This window comes from Lepidothrix coronata, unplaced genomic scaffold (genome assembly GCF_001604755.1).
Source record: "Lepidothrix coronata isolate B3197 unplaced genomic scaffold, Lepidothrix_coronata-1.0 Scaffold84, whole genome shotgun sequence".
Taxonomy (NCBI): Eukaryota; Metazoa; Chordata; class Aves; order Passeriformes; family Pipridae; genus Lepidothrix; species Lepidothrix coronata.
The window spans coordinates 2,170,485-2,192,339 of record NW_016690264.1 but is presented as its reverse complement, the minus strand read 5'-3'; the positions used below and the strand labels follow the sequence as shown (position 1 = coordinate 2,192,339).

Below are 21,855 nucleotides of genomic sequence, written 5' to 3'. Positions count from 1 at the left end.
GCACCTCCAAGCCCAAGGCCACCGAAAAAGGCTGTGGCTTTGTTCTCTCACTGCTCATGAAGCCACCCTGTACAAAACATTTTGTGCCTTTTGTATCTCATGACAGCTTTACTTTTTTGGCACTTGGCAACTATCAAATCCTGTCTTTCTAGTGGTTATTAATTCTTAAGGTGCTTTAATGATGGTGTATACACACTGCAGGTAATCACAACAGCACAAAGTACTCTGTGGAACTGACTGCTGTAGAGTTGCACATTTTAAAATGATTAAGCTCTTCTTCAAAAGAAGAAAATACTGCACTCCAACTAAAATAGTGGTATTTTGTGGTCAGATGGGGACTGAAATTTAGGTTAAGGAGTACTGGCCTAGTCTTGTGGACTCTGCTAACTCCTGATGAGAAAGACTTACTGAGCAACACCATATTACGAATCAACATCCACAGATTTATCAAGTGCAGCCCCTCACTAAAAACCAATACAGACAAATTCCTCTTAATTCATGCCTTAACTCAGCTTTTCTCAGTCAGCAGTGACAATACAATAAGCCACATATCCCTTACCCATCATACTAACCTGGCTATCCAGTCCAAGCAACAGAAGCATAATAAAAAAAAGGATTGCCCAAAAGGTGGGCAGTGGCATCATGGACACAGCTTTTGGATAGGCAATGAAGGCCAGGCCTGGACCTAGAGAAAGAGAAAATAGGGAAGGGGAAAGGGAAGGGAAGAGAAATAGTAAGTACCAGCTCTTTGGTAAAGGTAGCCACCCTCACATTCAGGAATGCCTGGTTCCGTTCAGATAAATCCAAACGCAGCTGGAAATACCAGAAGTGAAACAGTTTGGCTGTTTTATCTGAAATCGAAGCACGCATGACTACAGCAGAAACCACAGGCAAACCCCCGAGGCCATTGCTAACAGATCACCAGTTTTAACATCTGTCTCAAACATGCCAATAATGGAGGTGTCCTACATCTGCCCTGCACAGGACAGTGTTGGGGGCAGGGGAGAGAAGGGGTGACCCAGGGGAATGGCAGAATCCCACTGCTAACCCACATGGTCATGATGAAGATGATGGTGATGAAACTCTTTTGCATGCAGGGAAGGGGACTCTGCTGCAAACATTCCCCGGGATCTTCACTAATGCAACCGCTGCCTACTCTCTGTATGCAACCTCCAAACCCAGCATGGCTTTTCTAAAGCAGGGTTTGCACTCCAGGAGTTTGCTCCTTTGCTTCTGCAAACCCTCACTGCTGCACTGATTAGGCTACTCCTAATTATATCAACTGGGACCCCTGAAAAAATGCTTCCTGCTGTTGGGAACTGCTGGGGTGTAAAATCACTCTGTATAAAATTGCTTCCCCATGCTGTCACATCACCTGCCCCTATCCAGCCAGCCTACACGGTCCTGCCACGGTGACACTGAGTATGACCGACACCAGCCCCAGCTGCAGGATGGATTCTAGCAGTCTTGGAGCACCAGCGGGGCTGGGACTAAGTGCCTGGCTTCTCTGCTCTGGAAAACAAAGCATTGTGTGCGAGGGCTCCTCTCTAGGCTGGGTCTGGTCTGCGCTCTGCACCAGACGGGATCTCACTCACACCCACACACGGAGCTCTCGCACGCTCATCTCCAGAGGCACTCCCACCTGGAGCCAGGTGCTGTTGCTTATGGGAGCTTTTGTGAAGAGGGAGAGAGCCCCTCCACAAGTGGGAGACAGGAACACTGGCAGACTGGCATTTACAGCAGGCTCTCAGAGGGGACGGAGAAATTGGTGAGGCTGACAAAAAATTCTGAGGGCAGATTTAAATTCAGATTAAACCCAGGAATGCCTGGCTTGTCTGCTTGTTTACTTTAAGGAGCCTTCAAAATCCTGGAAAATGCCAGTTATCAAGTGTACGCATGTCATTTTCAATGGAAAAGGGATTTTTTTTTTTTTGAACTGCTGCATTGCAGGGCCAAAAAAATCTTATCTCTGATCTGTAAAAAAAAAAAAATTGCTAACGCTGCTCTTCCTAACTCCCACTTTTCCTTTCCAACAAGAAAGACAGAAAAAGAAGCAAGAGAAAGAGGTAAAAAAAGATGACTTTTTTTTCAAACTAAAGAAAACTTTAAGTCACTGAAAATATTTGAACAGAAATAAATACAAATTAGTCAACAATCAAGCAACTAATTTTATTTAAAATGAAACGCAACTAAGATTTTATACGACAGAGGATACCAAAAAATTGGTGAATGTCTCAAATTTTGGGGGGCTTTGCTTTTTTCCCCCTTAACTCAGTGGATACAGCAGATCTTCCCTAAGGGAGAACTGCTACCAGATGGCATTTGCAGCTGATCTGTGCAATTGATGAGACAGATGTAAAACTGCTCTCCTCAAAACTTGCTCAATTCTGTACGCTTTGGCCAGTGAAACTGTTCTTGCACTGTGATACCAACTAATACAAAGTGCCCTAAGCCCTGTGCTAGTTTTGATTTTCCTTTGAAACTAAGTGTTGAAGTATAAAAAGTCCATGTGAAAGAAAATGTTCCTGGCAACCCTTTAACTGAAACATAAATAATCTAAAAATTGTATTTAATTTGAAACCCTGTTCTTTGGAAGGGTGTTTTGCAAAAGTGAAGCACTTGTGGCTGCTATTAAAAGCTGGTGAGGACTGCCACGATCCCAGCCCACACTCTGGCCCTTTGCCATGGAGTGCTGTGGCATGGCTGGAGAGCTGCAGAGGCAGAGACCGGGCAGGCATCAGGAAACCCAAGGCACTATAGCCAGACCTGTTTAATCTGAATTTGTTTGCAAATGGAATTTTAAAAAGAAAAAAAAAAAAAGCAAATCTTGTGCTGGTTTAACCCTGCTACAAATTGCATGGGTGGTAGAGTATTTCTTCCAGCCAAAGAGAGGCTGCACAGATTAGACAGGACTCACTATGATTTTGTTGAGCCTCCACTGCTTTCCTTTCTGCCCTTAAAATAATTTCAGAAAAAAAAAAAAGAAAAAAGCTATTCATTAAAAATCTGTTTTCACGGAGAGGCCAGAGGAGTCTAAGTTAACTGTTGTGTAAACCCATTAAAGGCAGTGAAGGCCAGCAGTGACCAGTGCTTTCAGCAGGAGCCAGACCTGGCTGACAAGTGTGTCCCTGGCACACGGCACCAAGGCTGAACTTGGCAGCGGTAAAAAATGTGGCCATGAGATTCTGCTGTCAGCAAATTTGTGGATGTTCCCGTGGCTTGCAGGAGGGCAAACAAGGAAACAAGTGATGCCATGGATAGGGCAGGAGGGATTTAACTCCCTGGGGGGAGAAGGAGGTCTGTGGACACCATCCTCCCCCGAGTGCTACAGCCAAGTGGCAGTGCCTCTGCTCACCTTTTTCCTGACCCAGGGGAGCAGTTCTGACCTTGCATCATAAGAAACCAAAAAAAGGCAAGGCCAGAAAAGACAGGCTCAAGTGCCTGCTGGATGCCTCTGAGCTAAGAAGCAGCACTGAGGTAGCAGCAGCAACAAGAGCTTCCCTCACAGCCCCATGTGGGTCCAGGGACACTCATCCCAGGGGGACCAAGTGTCTTCAGCAGCTCTGTAAGAAATCAGAAGCCAAATCTGGAAGCTAATCAGTGCCCCTGTTGTATAAAATTCCTCCTTTAAAAAAATGCTTTTTGAGTTGTTGAAAAAATGCTATGTAAACATTTTGTTAGTTAATTTGTGTTTAAATGTTTTTTAGCAATCCAGTGTTACTATAGAATTGTTTAATTTTAAAAATGTCAAGCGCTGCCAGTATCAGAGATTTAATAATAAAAACTAGAATAAATATTGACCAGATAAAAATCTAATGTGCAAATACTTAAAATACTACTCTTGGAATTGATCCACCTACATACAAATAAAAAAATAATGGGGCTATTTATGATTCATTCAATAGGATTATTCCCTTGCTTCCTGTTTCCAAACAAAGCAATCAACCTCTGATCAAAATAAGCATTAAGGCCAAGACTGTTAACTAATTGCACTTGCAAGAGGTCTGCCAATTGCAGCCACCCAAGAATCCAGCAGTGCTATCAATGTCATTAGTTTTTCATTAGCCCTTGTGAAGTATTTTTCTAAAAGACTTAACTCCCAGAGCCATGTGATTAGAAGATATATTGACTTTTTCATTTTAATAGCATGTTTGCAGAGGAAAGCTTTCAAATACTATGCATGTGAATTAAAAGTGCTCAAAAAAAAATCAGAAAGAAATGTCAAAAGTGCACTCAGGTGACATTGTTATTACTTGAATCTGATTAGCTTTAAGCCTCACGGCTGTCAAGGTCTGATTCATTATTTTTCCATGGTAATTCCCATCTAATCTGTCTGTTCTACGTGAAAACACATGGTTACACCTGCCTTCATGGACAAGAAATGCGCAGAGGAAAAAATGTCATCTGTTTTGTTTGAAACACAGTCACATGCTATGAGGATTTAGCCTTCTTCATCTGCAGTGCATAGCTGATTGTTAATGGGAAGAACCCTTCTGAAATAAGGGAGGAACCTAAGTGTACATCCAGTTTCAAAATGGACTTCTCACAGTTCTGTCAACCTCACCCTGAAACTACAGAGGACAAATGCAGGATTGCAACAGCTGAAGTTCCTGTGGATGAAATGGTCCACAAAACCCTAGAGATGGAGTTCTCCAATTTCTCTTGCCTTTCAGTGAGACTTGGGAATACGTCTGTATGACCCTTCAAAAGGCCAAGGTACTAATTCTACTCTAGTGCTGCAAGTAAGCAAAACTAAGCTATGAAAAATATATAAGCACTGGCAATTTGCATTGGAATGAAAATAAAGGTAGTCTGAAAAGAAGGATGGAACAAACTCTCGAGTCAATGACATTCTGGACCCTAGATAATGGTCTAGTTAACTCTGATCTCAACTCACATGGGTTAGCACACTCTAGGAAATGTGTTCGCTGCCCTGTTAATTAAGACAGAGTAAACAGTATAACCCCGGCTAACCCTCACTGCTCTAGATGGAAGCCCAAATCAACAACGTGCTTATTTTTTCTGGAGATTATGGGAAATCTTGTTCTATTTTATCGCTTAGATGTTAGCTGATTGAGTCTGCAGAACTTTGCTCACACGCTAGGCGGCAGTGCCCACCACCACTGCCACCAACACCATCGTACCTGACTCTGCCACATCAGCAATGTTCACCCCTTGCTCTTGTGCCATGAAGCCCAGGACGGAAAAAATTGCGAAGCCAGACACAAAACTGGTACCACTGTTCAGGCATCCCAGCAGCAAACAGTCCCTAAGTCACACATATGTCATGGAGCAAGTTAATTAAAAAAAAAATTAACCCATTGTCCCTACTTTATTTACATCATTTAGCTAAAACACTAAACCCCCTTAGATGGAAACTTGCCTATAGCAGTTGTATTTGTACTTGTTGTAGCTCCCCAGGGAAGTCATTGCTCCTAAGCAGATTGCATATGAGAAGAAGATTTGTGTCCCTGCATCTATCCAGACCTAAAGGGAAAGATGGAAAAACTGTTATTACCAGCATCATTGCATTGCAACACTCTATGCAAATACACAGTTCAAACTAAGCAATATCAACAAAATAATTGCTTCCATTGAGGGTGAAAGCTACAGGATCGGGGAGACAGGGAAAGAGAACATCACATTTGCAAGTTTGGCTTTCACAGGGAAAAGAAAATTGTTAGCATCAGAGCCCAAAAGAACATAATCAATCTCTACAACAGTTCCTGTTTCCCCTCCCCAGAGATGCTCAGTATTTCTAGTTTCTTAGTCATTCAGCTGATCCTTCCTGTTGGCGCAACAATAAACGTGTTTCAGTGCAATAGGAAATGCAGAAGTATTTATAACATTGCTCATTTCTGTTGTAACTCATTTCAGTTAAGAGTAGGCCGGCAGATTCCTTAAACTGAGGATGTGAAAAGCTTGAGAAACAGGTTTGTGTATTTGGTTTGTTTATTTTTCTAGCTTTCTGGTTGTTTTTGTACCTGTTCAAATGCAAGATAAAAAGCCATAGGGGTGAGGGGAAAACAAGCAAAACACAATGCACTTTATAAGATACATATCCGATCTTGGTCTCATGATTCTTTGTCCCGATTACATTAAAAAAAAAACATATACAGAGTGAAATAACCATACACTATGAACTTCTTGGCTAGTAAATACATAGAGAACTATCAAAATGTATCCTCTGAATCCCATCTGTTCTCCTCTTTCTGCTAATGCAAATCTGCAAACACCAGTAAAAACCACCCAAGAGTCTGAATAAGTAAGAGTGAAGACTGAGGACCATTACCTTCTCCCTCCCACCACTGCTTTCCAGCACCTTGCTGACTAGTGTCTCCTTGGAGTGATGTTTTTGCTAGACTGTGGGAGGGGGCCTGTCAGCTCACATCAATCTCTTCTCCATTATCAGCTGATTCTCTGGTTAGGGCTAACAGTAGATCATAAAAGTGATAGAGTCCCATAAAAGAAGATTAATTCGTAAAATACAACGTCTCCTGTGAAAAAGGTGTCTTGTAAAAGAGGGCAAGACTAGAGAATGCACCTAATTTTCACAGTGTTTCTTTTCATTACACTTTTTCTACTTCGGTTATTTAACTATCACTGGAGTTCTATTTTTACCAATTACTCAATAGAAAGAAATAGCAAAGACAGATGTTATTTCCTATCACTGCGACAACATTTTGTTATTTTCAAAGATCCCTTGTTTTTGGTTTTTTGGAGGAGGGTATTGCTTTTTTTTTTTTCATTTCTCATGTGAACACTATTGGCTGAAATGATGCTGGTCTGCTTGAGTGTCCCACACTTGCACTCAGTCAGCACAGACAGGAATTTCTATCTATACAGTAAGAGTAAGCCTGGCTCCCACTAGCAAGGGGTAAGCAAATGGTAGTTCCTGTGCCTCAGAAAGCATTTTCTTCACCTTTCCATGGGTTTTCATTCTTCTATAATTCCATCCACCTCTCTCCCAATCTCCTCCTATTGAGCAGTGGGAGGTAAGTGACACTGGTACTCACAGTTGTTGCTTGTTGTTCCATCTGTGAAGTTCATGTGTCTCTCCTTTGAAACTAAAGACTATCCTCATTAAAAAAATGCATCTCCCTTACCTTACCAACAAGAAAGCTGAGATTGTATAACGGGACAGAGTCTACAGCCTCAGAGTCCTTTGACACAAAAAAAAATACACACGCATACACACACATACATACACATGGAAAGATGCATTAACACATTTAACAGTGACCTTCTCAAGCAGATCTCTGGAAAATATAACCCAGCATTAGTGTTCATGCTATATTTGGACCTCTAAAGACCATGGAAAAAAGTCTATTGCCATTACATCACCACCGTCACCCTCCACCATCCCCCTTTGCGTAGGAAATTGTCCCGCTCCCTGCTCCTGGTTCTGTACCTGTGGGTCAGCTAACCGTGAGATATCAGGGTAAAGATAAAACTTGATGCCTTCTGCAGCTCCAGGCAGGGTCACGCCACGGATGAGTAGAACAAGGAGCATGATGAATGGGAAGGTGGCAGTGATGTACACTACCTGGAAGTAAAAAAAAAGAAAAAAACCCCAAAAGTATGGTTAGCCTGGGGCAGCCAAAGCTACACCTCCAAAACCAAGAGAGTTCTAATGAGGAAAATTCAAAGCCCCCTCATATCTAAAAAGGACCCAACCTGAGTTTCTGCATGTACTTTTAATGTTTTTTTACCACTTTACTGCCTTAGGCCTAAAGGCAACACATGAACACCTCCAGAGCCCCCCAGTCAGTGGTCATGTCACTCAGGCAGAGGACAAGCACGATTTTATACAACTCATGACTTTTGTTCAAATTCTGCCTTTGCCCTGTTTGTCCTCCTCACATGACAAGTGCACCTCTGCCAGGGAAGTGAAGAGGTTTCCTCACTGAGGGTGCCTGAAACATTACCTCATTCTTTATTGGAACTTTAAAACTTACAAACCGCAACCTGTTTCGCAAGCTCTGCTGCTACCTCTGACCTTGCTGTGCGGCCCCACTACTGCTCCTACAGGCAACTTCAGCAGAGATTAAGGTAATTTAGTCCATGCTCCCATGTCTCCCTTCCCATCATCTTGAACACAAGAGGCCCTTCAGGTTGGCATCAGCCTCAACAGCAGTAATTTCCAGTCCCATAACTTCATCTTGCCCTTGCTGCCTATTCAGCAACATCATTATTGGAAACTAAGGCTCTATTCATCCAGTTTGAGAATATGTCTTCATTATCTTTAACCTCTATTCCCACTCTCTTTGAATAACAGCCTACTTCTTCTCTTCTTGTTATCTCCTCATTCATTTGATGAAAGACCCCTTTGCTTTCATCTCCAGCACGAGGGTTAATTGAGCTTGCATTTGGACAGTTCTATCTTTAGACCCACACTTTTTGACCTCTAACATTTTGCTTTCTTTGCTCATCAGTGCTTTCTCTCATTTTTTATATAACCACTGTGTTACAGTCAAGAATCACTACTGTCCAAGAAAGGACATTTTTCTTGGAGTCAAGATGATTCCCCCAGGTAATTACAGTTTGCTGCCACGAGTTAGAATGCATTTTTGTTTTCCAGAATTTGCTTAACTACTGCAAAGCTCCCGAAATGCTCCATTTTTCTTCTTAAGTGCGTCCTCTGAGAATAACAAGGAGAACTCAAAGCCTGCATTGCCATAATAATTCACAGAGCTGGACTGATTTCATAGAATGAAAGGAAATCTTTTCATACATGTTCTTTTTAATTCTATCCCTGAATTTTCTGTATATTTTCCACTGACAAATAATATGCATTACACATTAGCCTAGTTTCACCGAAACCAGAAGATAAAAAGGGGGATTTCTGCACTTTCTGATTTTTTCTAACATAAATCAGGCCTATGAAAAGTCAAAGTTTTCTTCCAAAAATATATGCCTTGACATATTTTCAGGAACGGAGTAAACAACACTCACAGAGAGGCCTTTGCATTGTGGGTAGAGATTCTCTTGCAATGCCACAGGAATTTTTAAGATCAAGCACTTTATCCAAAGCATAAGCACAACTATTATTTTTCACCATGATTTCATGTTTACTTGTCCAATCCTCTACTACAAGATTTAAAAACTACATCTTTCCCCCTGCCCTGCTCTCCAAAGAGCCATTAACACACTGGAAAGCAGGGAAGTGCTATAAACAACCATCTACTAAAGTAAACTTGACTTCTCAAATAATTCAAGTCCTCCATTAGAATTTACAGTTTACTTTTGTTTGACCCCAAAGTTAATGGAGTCAACCAGAGACTTTCCAATGGTTTTGCTGGGCTTTGGCTCCACACTCGCACGAGCTCAGACGCCACGGAGAGTGGGGAGTGAATTCCTACCAACTGCCTTGTTTTAGAAAAGAGACCATTTTGCAGGATTTCCAGAAAACACAGATTTTTATATAACTAATTTTAACAGACCTTTTTTCAACCTGTTATCCTCACAAGGACTGGAAATAGTGTACCATAGGGAGCGTGGGATGTCTCTCTGTGCTACCGTAACCTTTACTGAGCAGACACCAGGCTTGCCAAAGGTGCTAAAGAAATGTGTGCTTCCACTTGGCTGCTGTGGGACGTTTACTGCATTCACCTTTACTATAAAACTTACACGATCACCTCATGGGGTCACATCAATCAGAGGGAACAGAGAAGCAAACGTTTTTTCCAACGTGTGCTTTAGAGGCGTGGAAGCTGTTTTTTGGGGCAAAGGTGGCAGGAATCCAGGGTAAGGCACTAGCCTTTTAAGGAGGCTTCAGGATAAAAATCACAGAAAGCAAGACAGATACTACAGTAAAGCAAGAAGTTTAATTAACAGTGGAACTGATAAGATCTGGTTTCCGATGGAGTTTTGTCTCCTGGTTGATTTTGCAGTATGCAACAAGCTAAAACTCTTACACGAGGCTCTTTTTGCAGTTGGGGCACTTGCAATTTATCCTCCTGACTTCTCTAGGGACTGGTAAAAGATAAATTCACACTGTGTCCTTTTTCTCAGGAAGGGCACTAATGGGGTCAACTTCCTTCCACCTAGCTAAGAAGAAACATGGGGGAACTTGGTATCTTGAGGTCCCTCTCCCTCTGTCAGACTTATCTGAACGCTGCCTCAAGCAACAGGTTTGAAAGCTAAGAATCACACAAACACAATGGCTTCAAAAGCCTTTTCTCACGAAAATAGGTATAAAACCACTACTGAAAGCAAGGGGCAATAACATCATGCTTCATGCTAAGTGTCTGGCCAAGGTCTGCTGCAATTTGTTTCTTCAGTTGGAGCAGGATGAGGTTCAGGAATGATGTAACTGTTATCCTTTAAGGAAAACATGATTCTGAAGAGCACGCGATGGGACTAAAGCCACAGGCTATCGAGGATCTCTGTTAATGATGGTGCTTCTAAAGGAGTACCTAAGTTTAGTCTTCTGCATCTCCACACAGCTCTTCCATAAGCGAGCGGCATTTCAAAAATGCCATGCATCCAACAGCTTCCACTGACTTAGAACACCCCTACCACAGCTATGTTAACATCCCTCCCCCTGCACTGAGAATGAACTTGACTGGTGTGAGAACACAGACAGGCCAAGCAGCCTCCACCACAAGCCTAAGACCTTCCATGCTCATGGCATGAATCAGTGGGACACTTGTCCTGTGAGAGGCAAAGTGGTACTCAAACCACATTTGTATCTGCCTCTTGATGCCATTCCAGTAATGGCTACTTGACTCACAGGCATTTTGGGCACTAGTAATGACTTTCAGATTGAAAGTTGAATCTGAATTTCCCTCTTATTCAGTACAAAAATACATATTTTTCCATGAAATGGCGAATATCTTCAAGAACAGCATTACTTAGTATTCCTAACATCTGCTAACTGCAATGATTATAGAAAGGGTAAAAGAGGACTTACTTTCCCAGTGGATTTGACTCCTTTCCAAATGCAGAAGAAACATATCACCCAGACTAGGAGGAGACACAGTGCTAGATCCCACTTGATAATACCAATATCTTCAATTCCCGAGGACAAGCTCAGTACATTGCGCCTGAAAGGAAACAAAACGAGAGAGATGCAGGGGCTCAGCTTATGCAGACTCTGGTTGTGCTGGCTGAGAGCACAGGAGGGTGTGCAGGGCAGCCGATGCACAGGCAGATCTCTGACCTTGGAACACTGCTTGCTAAGTCAGTGTGGCTTGTGTGAGAAAAGCTGTGCTTTGCAACCCTACATCTCCCCTGTGCCTGTGGGACTCTTTTGTTCAATATATTCCACAACGTTTTAAAATCTAAGCTCTTTTTAGCAGCCTTTGACCACCTCAATATGAGATAAGAAAGTATTTGCTTCCTTGACGGTCCAAGACCACCTCACCCCAGTGTCGCAACTCACCCCGGCCCTGAAGCCACCCAGCAGCAGCGCACACCATGTCTCCATCATGGACACTTGCAGCTGGCCTGTAGCCTCATGTTTCTCCTCCTTTTCAGTTCATTAGCAAGGCTGCCACAAGGAGGACAGGAAGAAGCAGCGCAGGGAACACTCACGCCCCGCAGCTTTGCAGGGTGAAGGCTGGAGCCATTATCTATTCTCCCCTTGGGGGCCCCCCCACACAAACACTGCCTGGGCGCCACCACCTGCCCTCAGCACCCCCGACACGGGGTCTTGTTTAGCTACCACTAAATATTTGGGAAACTTTATTCTGTCACTTAGCTTAATAAATAAAAAGAAATTCCTAAGCTGTGTCTTAAGGGAACAACATCCGACCATCAAAATGCTCTGGTCCTGAGGGGGAATACCCACTTAGGTTTCTCTCTTCTGGAAATTGCCATGGCTTTTCATTAAATAGTGATTTAAAACTGTTTTTTTAAACTTGTTCTCACACACTGGACAGACATTGTTGTACTAACACTTGCTTCATTTGTCAAATACATAAGAAAGAACAAACTGTTTCTTACTGTTCATTGAGCTAAAACTCCTTTGCAAATGAACCTTCTAAACTCTGAAGAATTTCTGCAAGGTGTTTTTCAGTAAAGGAGTAGTTTGACCTCAATTACAAGAAAAATGCTTTGCCCCAAGACTACAGAAGTGAATTTGTTACCTAAGAAATTGTTAATTTAGTTTTATTTTCAGGCAGCTAAAAAAATCAGGCACTTTCCTTCACCATAGTCACAGAGAGCAGAGCCCAGAACAGTCCAGCTGCTGCACCAGGGTCAGGCCCATCTGTGGCGTGCACAGCTTTGCGTGTGGATCCAGTACAAGACAAACCACTTTGGTTTGGTTTTCCTCTGAATTAAATTTTTTTTTTTTTTTTTGCTATTACCATGGAAATAATAGTAAATGAAGTCACCAATGGAAAATTTGCAATTAGTTTTTGGAAAAGCCCTGGATCGACCAGTTTAATGGGACTCAAACCCTCACCCATCTGTTTTTGCATCTCTGTTTGCCAAACTCACTTGGATTACCTGTGACTGTGTTCTCACACCAAATGCATTATTCTCTCTGAACGTACGTGTATTTTGTTATGGAAAAGGACTAATGGCACCAGACAGGGTAAGTCTGCCCTAATCAGCACAGCTATTCAACAGTTATGAGAAACCCCTTGGTAATGAATATTTGGCATAAAGTTGCAGTCCTGCTTCACCTGAACCTAAAGAAACAAAGGAAAAACCCGCTGTGCGTATACAAAAGAAGAAAATACATTTATAAGATGACAAAGTTCAGCTGCAATCTTCTGTGGCTTTTTTAAAAATAAATGGCAATTTTCCAATCGAAGTGGCAGTTCATATTAAAAAGGCAACCTATAGAGCTGGGTCTCGGGAAACTGCGAATAATTAACTGCAAATGCCTTTTGGAATAGGGAGCCCTACTAATGCATTCAGCTAAGACTTCTTTGCTTTTTATTAGGGAACTAAAAGCAAGTGGTCATTCTCTCCTAGAGTTTGCTCCAGGAATTCTTTCAAGATTTTTTGGAGGGCACCCCAGTGGGTTACTGAGAACCAGATATCTTACTTTTCTATGGTGAGGCAGCAAGCACCCTAAGTGATGTGCTGGCTTTCTCTGTCCAGGGTAATCCCATCTCACAAAGACCAAATACCTCAAGGAATCCACTCAGAATTACCAGGGGAGCCTCAGCACTAAAACTGTTCCATGAGTTCTAAGCCAACGTATTTTCACAGAAGGGGAACTCAACCCGGTTTTGTGATACCCTGTAAATTCAAGCTCAGGAAGGAGCACGAGCTGGGCTGTGCTGATACCTCTTTAGTTTTGTTATATAACCCACTGCTGCTGAGATTCAGCCAAGCCCACTCAACTACCTTCACACCATTTATGCATAGAGTTGTTATTAATTCTAATTTATAGTCCTGATGCTGTCATTAACTGTCACTCATATATAATCAATGGGACAACAGGCTGGGGCTGAGTTTGTTGTAAACATGAGCTCTTGACCCTTGTTCATACACTAATATGCTCTACTGGTGTGCAATATGGAAACGTAACAGGAGCTGTAACTGGCTCTAGAATATAAACAAAAACAAAATGAAGAGAGTTATGCAACCCTTGAAGGATATTCCAGCTCATTAATCAAGTGAATGCAGACAGGACCTTTCGAACCAGGAAAGGTGAAGCACTCTTTCACATTGGATGGACAGGAATAATTAACCCTGAAGTAGTTGTAGAGAAGACTATTAAAAGGAGAATATGAAACAATTTTTAAAACTCTCAAGTTTGCCCTCAAAGGCAGAGACAGCTGCTCTAGATTTTGTTTAGTTTTTTGTGTTGCTCCTTTTAAGATTACATGCCGTTAGCATGTGATGGGCTTTCTTGGGATTTGGACGAATAAAGTCTGCTGATTACCAAATATTTATAAACACTTGGCCAGCACCAGACAATCAGAGGTTTTGTTCAACTATAATTACCCCATTACACTTATCCCTTATGTATTAATATGTGTGTAAGCCCTTAAGGTTTTGGACTTTAAAATAAAATCTTCAGAAATAAACCTGAAGCATGTGATACCAAGAGGTAAGTCTCCTAATATAAAGCCTGATTTGCTTAACCCCCTTTTATTGCTGCTCAAGCAAGCATGTGATTTGCACAGAACATTAATTTAAACGAACTGAAATGTCAGGCTGTACTATACATCCAGCCAGGCTGAGAAGTTCAACATGAAGAGGTTAATGCATCAGTGTGGTCAATTATATCCTGGCAGCATTAGTTTTACAAAGCAATACTGATGAGGACACTATATAAATGTCCCACAATAAAAATGGCATTGGGTTTCAGAAACCAAATACTCACAAACCCCTGAATTAAACTGAAATTAATCGTGCCACAAAGCAGATGGATATCTTCAGTTAAAGACTAATTATTTACCTGTCCTTTCGATGTGGGTGGCTGGCTGGTAGCCAGCATTGTCTACGATGGCAAGCGACCTGAAAGTTCTTAAAATTATTTTTAATTTCAGAACTATAAAGAATAGTAGCATGGCTGGGAAAAAAATGGGGATATGAAATGCTTACACCATGTAAAAGCTATGCTACTTCGATTACAACAGTGCTGCGTGATCTCTGCCCTTACTTTAAGACACCAATAGTTATTTATGCAGAGAGAACAGCTATTTTTAATACTTCTCCAAGTGTCATGACTGCTGAAGGCAGCTCACTCTGTTAAGGACAGTTTTGCCCATGATGAAACAGTGAGTTATGGGCAGTATGTCTGTACTAGTAGGATTATGGAGCCAAACTCCTCCCTAGTGTGACTCCAGGGAAGAGTTCAGCTCACAATGTTTAAAATTGTTATTTGAGGACACAAGTTAAAGTGTCTGCAAAGTGGAAAGAGAGCACGAATCACTGAGCAACCTTTGCTCCAACTGTGCTACAGACACAGTGAGGGCACGATGGAGGAAAGGGAAGTGCTGTGAGGATCAAGGATTCGTCATCCAAATCAAAGTCAGGTACCTCCAACCTGAATACATCAGGCTGTGGGTACAGGAGGATTTTGTTCAGCTTGCAGAGGAGTTTTCCAAAAACAACCTTTCTAACGAGACTTTCTCTTAGAGGAAAGTTAACTAAAAGCTCCACCTCTAACATGGTCCCCTGTGGGGACATTGTTTCCCCAGCCCATGGAGAGGCTGCCTTGCCATAACACCCTTCATCGCATACCTGCAGTGTTGTTACCCACGGAGAGTTCTGGTGTTCCTCTGGAGCCCTCACTCTTTCTTTTACAATCCCTTTCCCCACTCCCAGCCCTATTCCTTTCTGCTATGGTATCTTCAGTCTCCCGAAGTGAACATGGGGCCCCAGGGAGACAACTCAGCCTGCAAATCTGTGCATTCCACGAAAAGAAACTTTTCAGAGTAGCAGGACAATCCTGTGGCCACTTCAGGAGGCTGCCAAGCTCGTGGCTGCCCCCAGGTACAAGAGAACCTGTCGGCAAAATTACTGCACAAAATTGATGATGAATGCAGTGCTTTGGACGTCCTGGGGGAGCAATTATTTCAGGAGCAATGCTGTGGATCTCTGCTTTCCCTGGAGGCCTTGAGGAGACCTTTGAACATCCTACCAAGCCAGCCAGTCAATTGGATTCAAGGTCTTCAGTCCCCCAAAGACATTGTGGGAGTGTCCAAGAGAGTAAGAGTTGCTTCCTCTTCTACTGCAACTTGCCTCTAAGTTCTCCTAAAATACCCACAGGTACCATTTACTAAACATTTTCCGACTTTCTCCATATTTACAAGGGAGGAAGTCACCTGGGAAAAAACCTGTCCCTTAACATGGAAACACAGTTCTCACAATAAAAATGACTGCTCTTACAGCCTGAACCCCATCCCTCATACCAGCCACCAGTGCCTTTTGACAAACCGCTGATCCAAGATCCAATCTGCCCTTTGTATTTTGACTCTTGTGTTACAAATTTTAGCACAGTTCATAAGACTATTTTTTCTAAACCTAACGCATGCCAAATATCTTCAGCATGAACACCATTCCTGCTGGGGCTTTGGTTAATGCTTATTTTTAAAAATAGAGAAGTAGGTACAAGTTGATCAGGGACAAAACTGGACTTTAAACATGCTGAAAAAGTCAAGCTGGGCCAGAAACTAATTCTACTCTTAAGTAACTATATGAGCAAGCCCCCCCCCTAAAAAAAAATAAATTATTGCTAAGGTGTTTGTAGATCATTTGGATTTAAGTTTCCCTACAGGTGTCTTCCTCTGCTGCTATGTTTTGACACTTATGTAAACACATAGACATTTGAGGTCATGCCTGTTCAGAGATCACGTTATGCAATATGATTTAAAACTTGAAAAATAAAAGAGAAATGAGAATAAGAAGCTTAGGACTGATGAAATTCAGGCATCTGGCAAACCAGTCTCCTCAGAGACTGCAGAGAAAAATGATGTAATGAAGATGACCTGAGAAACCTGCAGTACAGGACAAACAACGTTCACCACCTCTGTCAGATTTATTACTGAGCTCAAAGCCTTGCTGTATTATCAGACTGAGAAGTGTTATAGTTTCACAAAGTGTACTGCAAATGCTAACAGTTGGGGAAGAGGCAACCACAAAGGTGATGATTTGTCACTGTTTCCATAGTAACTTCTGCTATCAGGGCATCTGCAGTGACTTATTTCTGTTCTCCTGCTGCACTCAGAGAATCCCAGCCAAGAAGGAAACGAGTTTTCTTCCAAACCAGAAGCTGCACTGAGCTTTTAGGGCTCTCTGTATGCTCTAGGATGAAGACAGTTACACATCTAACACCTCCCTCCACCACTCCCAGACTTAAATGCAGAGCAATTTCCCTATCTAACACTCCCCACTAGGCTTCCATAAAATCTCAGGCCCTGGCATGCCACCAAAGCTCGCCAAAGACACCACAAAGAGGGGGGTACTTACTCCCAGAACTCTGTGACAGGAGAGGTGAAGTTAGTGGCATTCAGTGATATCCAAAGTGTTTTGTTCTTCCTGAGAGTGTCTTCCACACAGGTTGGTGTGTTCCACTTCTGGTGGCAGTGGGCCCATGGCAGGACGCTCTGGAACGACTGGAACAGGTAGTAGAGTCCCCAGGCCAGGATCACAATGTAGTACACGTTCAGAAGGGACACAATCACTATGGAAGCATAACCAATTCCTGGCGAGAAGGAGAGAGAAAAGAAAAACATGCAGACGTGGACAGCTGCTTCTTCCTAGGGCACCTTGTGATCTCGTGGAGCTGCTGCTATTCCCACTGCATCACAGACTTGTATCCTGCTCTACCATACTCCTGATGGAAACTCAACTCAACTCAATCACATGTAAGCACTGACCCAGCACCATCTCTGTTACTCAGGGATGAGCTTCTGGCAATGTTTTGCTGACATTGAAGGGAGGTCTGCAGGATGTCTACCCAATGTAACACTAAACCAGCTATTTCAAGTTCTAGTAGAAGGAATTCAAGGCATCATGCTTTGCTCATCTGGGATTTACACCATCTCACTTAGGTGCCTACGTGGGCAACCTTATTCTTGTCACACTGTCCCCCAAACAGCTTCCTTGGCAGCAGCTCAGCTGGGCAGCCCCTGCACTACTCAGTTATGTACTGGCTGGGCTCAGTCTGTGCGCAAAAAAACCCCCCAAAAACAAAGACAGTCCTTGAATGAGTTAACAAGGAAAATTTTGAAGGAATCAATGGGAAAGCTGTTGTTTCTGCCCCAATTTCACTTGTGTAAAGGAATCATTGTATTTGTGGCTCTTAACTGGATCAATCTCTGCTTACAAAGTTCACCACTTACAGGCAAAAAAAAAAAGGATTTCCTTAAAAAACTTAGAGCAGTCTCTTACAAGAACCTATGAGGTTCCCTTTCACATCACTCTGACAGCTATTCCAGCACTTGGGATACCTGCCCCCTAGTTTACAGTTTAAAACCTTGTGGTAGCAGGAGTCTTTACCACCAGAGATTATTTTTATGCCAGGTGGAAACAAGCAAAGCAAGTGCTATTTATTCTGTACATTTGCATTTCCTTCAGGATATACAGCTAGTCACATTAGCTACACTTTCTCTTTATGGATGCCTGGGAGATTGCTATTTAAATAAGGAACATTCCCTCCTCTTAAAAAAAAAAAAGGCTTCATAACAGTGGGAGGAGGAGGAATAAAATTAAGCTAAAGAAGCACAATTACATCAGCTTCAGCAGTGTTCTGACTACTAGGTGGGAGTGTGAGCCCCAGAGAAAACCTCCACTTCTGCCTGGGGTGAAACAAGGGAAGAGAGATGCCTGGAACAGCAACAGTGGCAGAACTAGAGACACACCAGTGCCCACTCTTTCCAAACAGGATTTGAACAGTGCCACATGTTTAGTGTAGTTACTCCAAAGGATTCTGCCTGTGCTGTCCGACTGCAAAGGGCAACCTACACATAAGATAGGCATCCTTGCTCATTTTTCTAATCTGTCTTTCATTTTTCATTCTAGTTTACTTCCAGAGCAGCCTCTGTATTGTTCCCATGAGTGGTGAGTCAGGCAAAGGCCCTTCGGTAACAACACTCCTGTTTGCCAGGAGCTGCTCAGTTATGACTAAAGTCCTTTTCCAAAAATGCAGTCCAGGTTTTGGCTGCATCAGTAGCAGAAGGATGATGTCAATGATCAGCTTTCATATGGCAGGGGGATTTTGATTTCCAGACCAAAATAACATTCCAAAGACGGTTTCATTAATGCCATCCAGCTTTCCAAGGCAACACTTTCTCTGACACCTGTAAACAAAATGTGCAATTGCCTTTAAAAGGCTTAATATGCAATTTCTTTCTTGCTTATGGGCAGTTCTGCCAGTTAACAACATGATAGCATCAAAATCAATATCTCACTTTGTCCTTCAGACTCTCTGACTTCTACCTTTCCAGGAACCAATATCATACCCTAAATTACAAGAGCAAATAGCTGAATTAATGGACATGAGGGGAATGGTGTAGTTACATATGGTCTACAGAGGTTCTTTAAGCAGCAAAGCACCATAAGATGTACTAACCAGTGAAAATAGGGCAGATCTTTTCCCAGCATGTAATTCCACCTTCAGAGGTATACTGTCCTAGCACCACCTCCAGGAAAAACACAGGAAGACCTCCCCCAAACAGGAAAATGAAATAAGGTATAAGAAATGCACCTGTTGAGAAAATACAATAGCACAAAGTTGAGATGAAGTGAGTGAACTTACAGAAGGTCATCTAAAAAGTGGGAACAGGCATATATAAACAAAGAAACATACTTGATACTTTAATACCATTATACAATAATTTTATTCTGGGGTATTTTTGCTCATATTCTCTGCAAAAAGAATGGGTATTTGTTGGAAAGGGCATTTTCTTACCTCTTTAAAGTGAAAATCTGCAATAACAATGGCAGATTGTTAGGCACCAAACAGTTTCACGTGGCTCAGAATGCTCTTACTCTGAAATCCCCTGGTCTGAAATCCTACTGGTCTATATTGATAGCCTATCTTTTGGTTAAAACTCAGACTCAGTTGCAGCAGAAAAGGTTCATTAGTACAACATTTTAAACTGCTGTTGTTTTTCCCTAATGAAGTTTTAATAAAAACTATCAAGTAACAAAACAATCTCTCCTGAAGACTGGTGAGGAAGGCAGAAACCAGGTGTATGACTATTCTTACTAAAAACTGGACGAAGGCACAGAAAAACAGCAAGCACAAGGCAGACAGATTGATTCCTGAGAACAAAATAAAAACTCACCTCCGCCATTTTTGTAGCAGAGATACGGAAACCGCCAGACATTGCCTAAACCAATAAATCCACCTGCCACGGACAGCAGAAAGTCAATCTTGCTCGCCCACTTCTCCCGCTGGGGCGGCTTCCCTTCTGCCTCATCCTCAGGCCGTGTCCCCGGGCTCTTGCCGGGGGAAGGTTTGAGGATGTCCTTGTGGAAATCTTTCAAGCACTGAAGCTTTTCCTTTGTTGCCATATTTCTGCTTTCTACACAGAAAAAGAAGAAAAAAAAAAGGGAGGGTGTGTTTATTAAACAGTCTTTTCCAGCAGAGCTCTCTTAACACTGTGAGAACTGTTTAGACAAACTCATTCAAAAAAAACCAGTGTTGTTTATCAAGCTGATGTAGGAAAATACATCTGATGCCTTCACTGACCAGGAGAGACAAACCATCCCTGAATTCTGGGGTCACCCCTCTGCTGCCAATGAAGCGCAGAGGACAGCAAAGCTTTGACGCCACTTGCTGCTGCAGGGAAAAGGTGTCCCAACACTGCCCACTGTGGAAGCATCAGCACAAAGAATTACTGAGCAAGTGTCTCATGCTACTTCCATGACCAAAGTAAGGTACAAATCACTGCATCTGATTCCTTCTCAAACATTTACATGAAATAAAGCAGAACAGTAAATCTCACCTTTCCAGATAAAACCCATTCTTCTATTTCCCAATAACCCAAGCGGTCCTGTATCATTTATTGCCTGCCATTTCCATTCCCTGAAGTACTATAAAGCTTTCAGAAAACTATACATTCATAAAAACTGGAATGGAAAGCCATTTGTTCTAATAATCCTGCAGGAACTGAAGGAATCTTTGCAGTTTATTCCACTTTCATAACTGCACTGTTTTCCCTTGACATCAATAAAGGGACAAAAACAAGCCTTTATATTCAATTATTGTGTTACACACACCTATGCAACTGAATAGTTTGCCAAGGATGATGACTCCTTAGTTAATTAAAAAGTCAGTGGCATGAGTCATACCAAATCATAGCTGGATTTATAATTTATATATGTAATTTATGATTAAAATAACAGAAAGAATTATTCTAACAAGTGCCTTTTTATGCAGGATTTTCTAATGAAAACAATTTAGGAATAACTTGTAGCTTTTATGTTAACTCAGATCTCAGACATACGAGGCCAATTCATTCCCCACATAACTCAAGTGACATTATTTGGATCTGACCAGTTACTTTTGCATAGTGTTTTATACTGAAATTTTCACCAGAACCAGGCAAACCAGCAAGTTTATTCCAGATCACAACCATTCCCTGCTTGTACATGTCATTAGGAGTGCACAGTCATAAAAAAATTGTGCTACAGATTATCCTGTTTGATAGCTGCAAGGTCCCTCGTACCTGCGTGCTGGTTTTGATCTCTAACCTGATTTATCTTGTGGCAGTGACCTGAAGCTTGAGCTGACATTAGCTCTGCAGGAAGTTTTTAATCCAGACATGACTCTGAGATAGATATGCATCATGGTGCTCGTAAATCTTTCCATCCACCACGGAAAGTTTCAGAAGGCTACACTGTCACAACCCACGGCAGCTCGATACTTGCCCCACTGGCATATTGGTGGCCTCTGCAAAGCAGGCAAATTGCCTATCAGGCCATGATCTATTAAAGGGACTTTAATCTCCACAATGTTAATCATTATGACTTTCTACTGGTTTTTAAACAAGGCCACTGGTGAGTGCACAGAGGTGACACGAGCATTGCAATACCTCGTGGTCAACAGCAGAGAGAGCTCACAGGAGGAGAAAGTGAATCCCAGGGAGATGGACCATCACTACCCACTGCAGGGGGATGAGGGCAGGACACATATTCCTCTAAAATATCTCCTGTTGGTCACTGTTAGAGACATGGTATGAGATAAAGTAGTGCAGTAACTGAATAAAAATGGTAGGGCCAGCTCTATAACAGCCTTTAGTTGCTTTTGGGACTTAATTCACAATAGCTAACTTGAGTTGTGGTATCATGAATGGAGATTAATGAAGGTCTGAGAGGAATTCACAACAGCCTTAACCTCCCCAAGACATCTGCATCTCACTCCAAGCCCCACACAGGCACCACCCTGCATAATCCCCTGGAGTCATCTCTTGAGGGAGGAAAAAAAAAGCA

The 21,855-nt window shown here is 42.3% G+C and overlaps 1 protein-coding gene across 8 annotated transcripts in view; it reads right to left on the bottom strand.

Moving 5' to 3' along the window:
- The window catches only part of SLC6A6 (solute carrier family 6 member 6), a 57,445-nt gene that overhangs the window by 13,490 nt on the left and 22,100 nt on the right, over positions 1-21,855 (bottom strand). For all 8 annotated transcript variants that reach the window (XM_017820555.1, XM_017820560.1, XM_017820556.1 and 5 more), the window contains 8 exons: positions 19,707-19,946; positions 18,989-19,123; positions 16,885-17,119; positions 10,916-11,048; positions 7,412-7,546; positions 5,384-5,487; positions 5,145-5,269; positions 573-685 (listed from right to left, as the gene is read on the bottom strand). In XM_017820555.1, the coding sequence (XP_017676044.1) occupies positions 573-685; positions 5,145-5,269; positions 5,384-5,487; positions 7,412-7,546; positions 10,916-11,048; positions 16,885-17,119; positions 18,989-19,123; positions 19,707-19,946 (1,220 nt within the window). The remainder of the gene's footprint in view (positions 1-572; positions 686-5,144; positions 5,270-5,383; positions 5,488-7,411; positions 7,547-10,915; positions 11,049-16,884; positions 17,120-18,988; positions 19,124-19,706; positions 19,947-21,855) is intronic.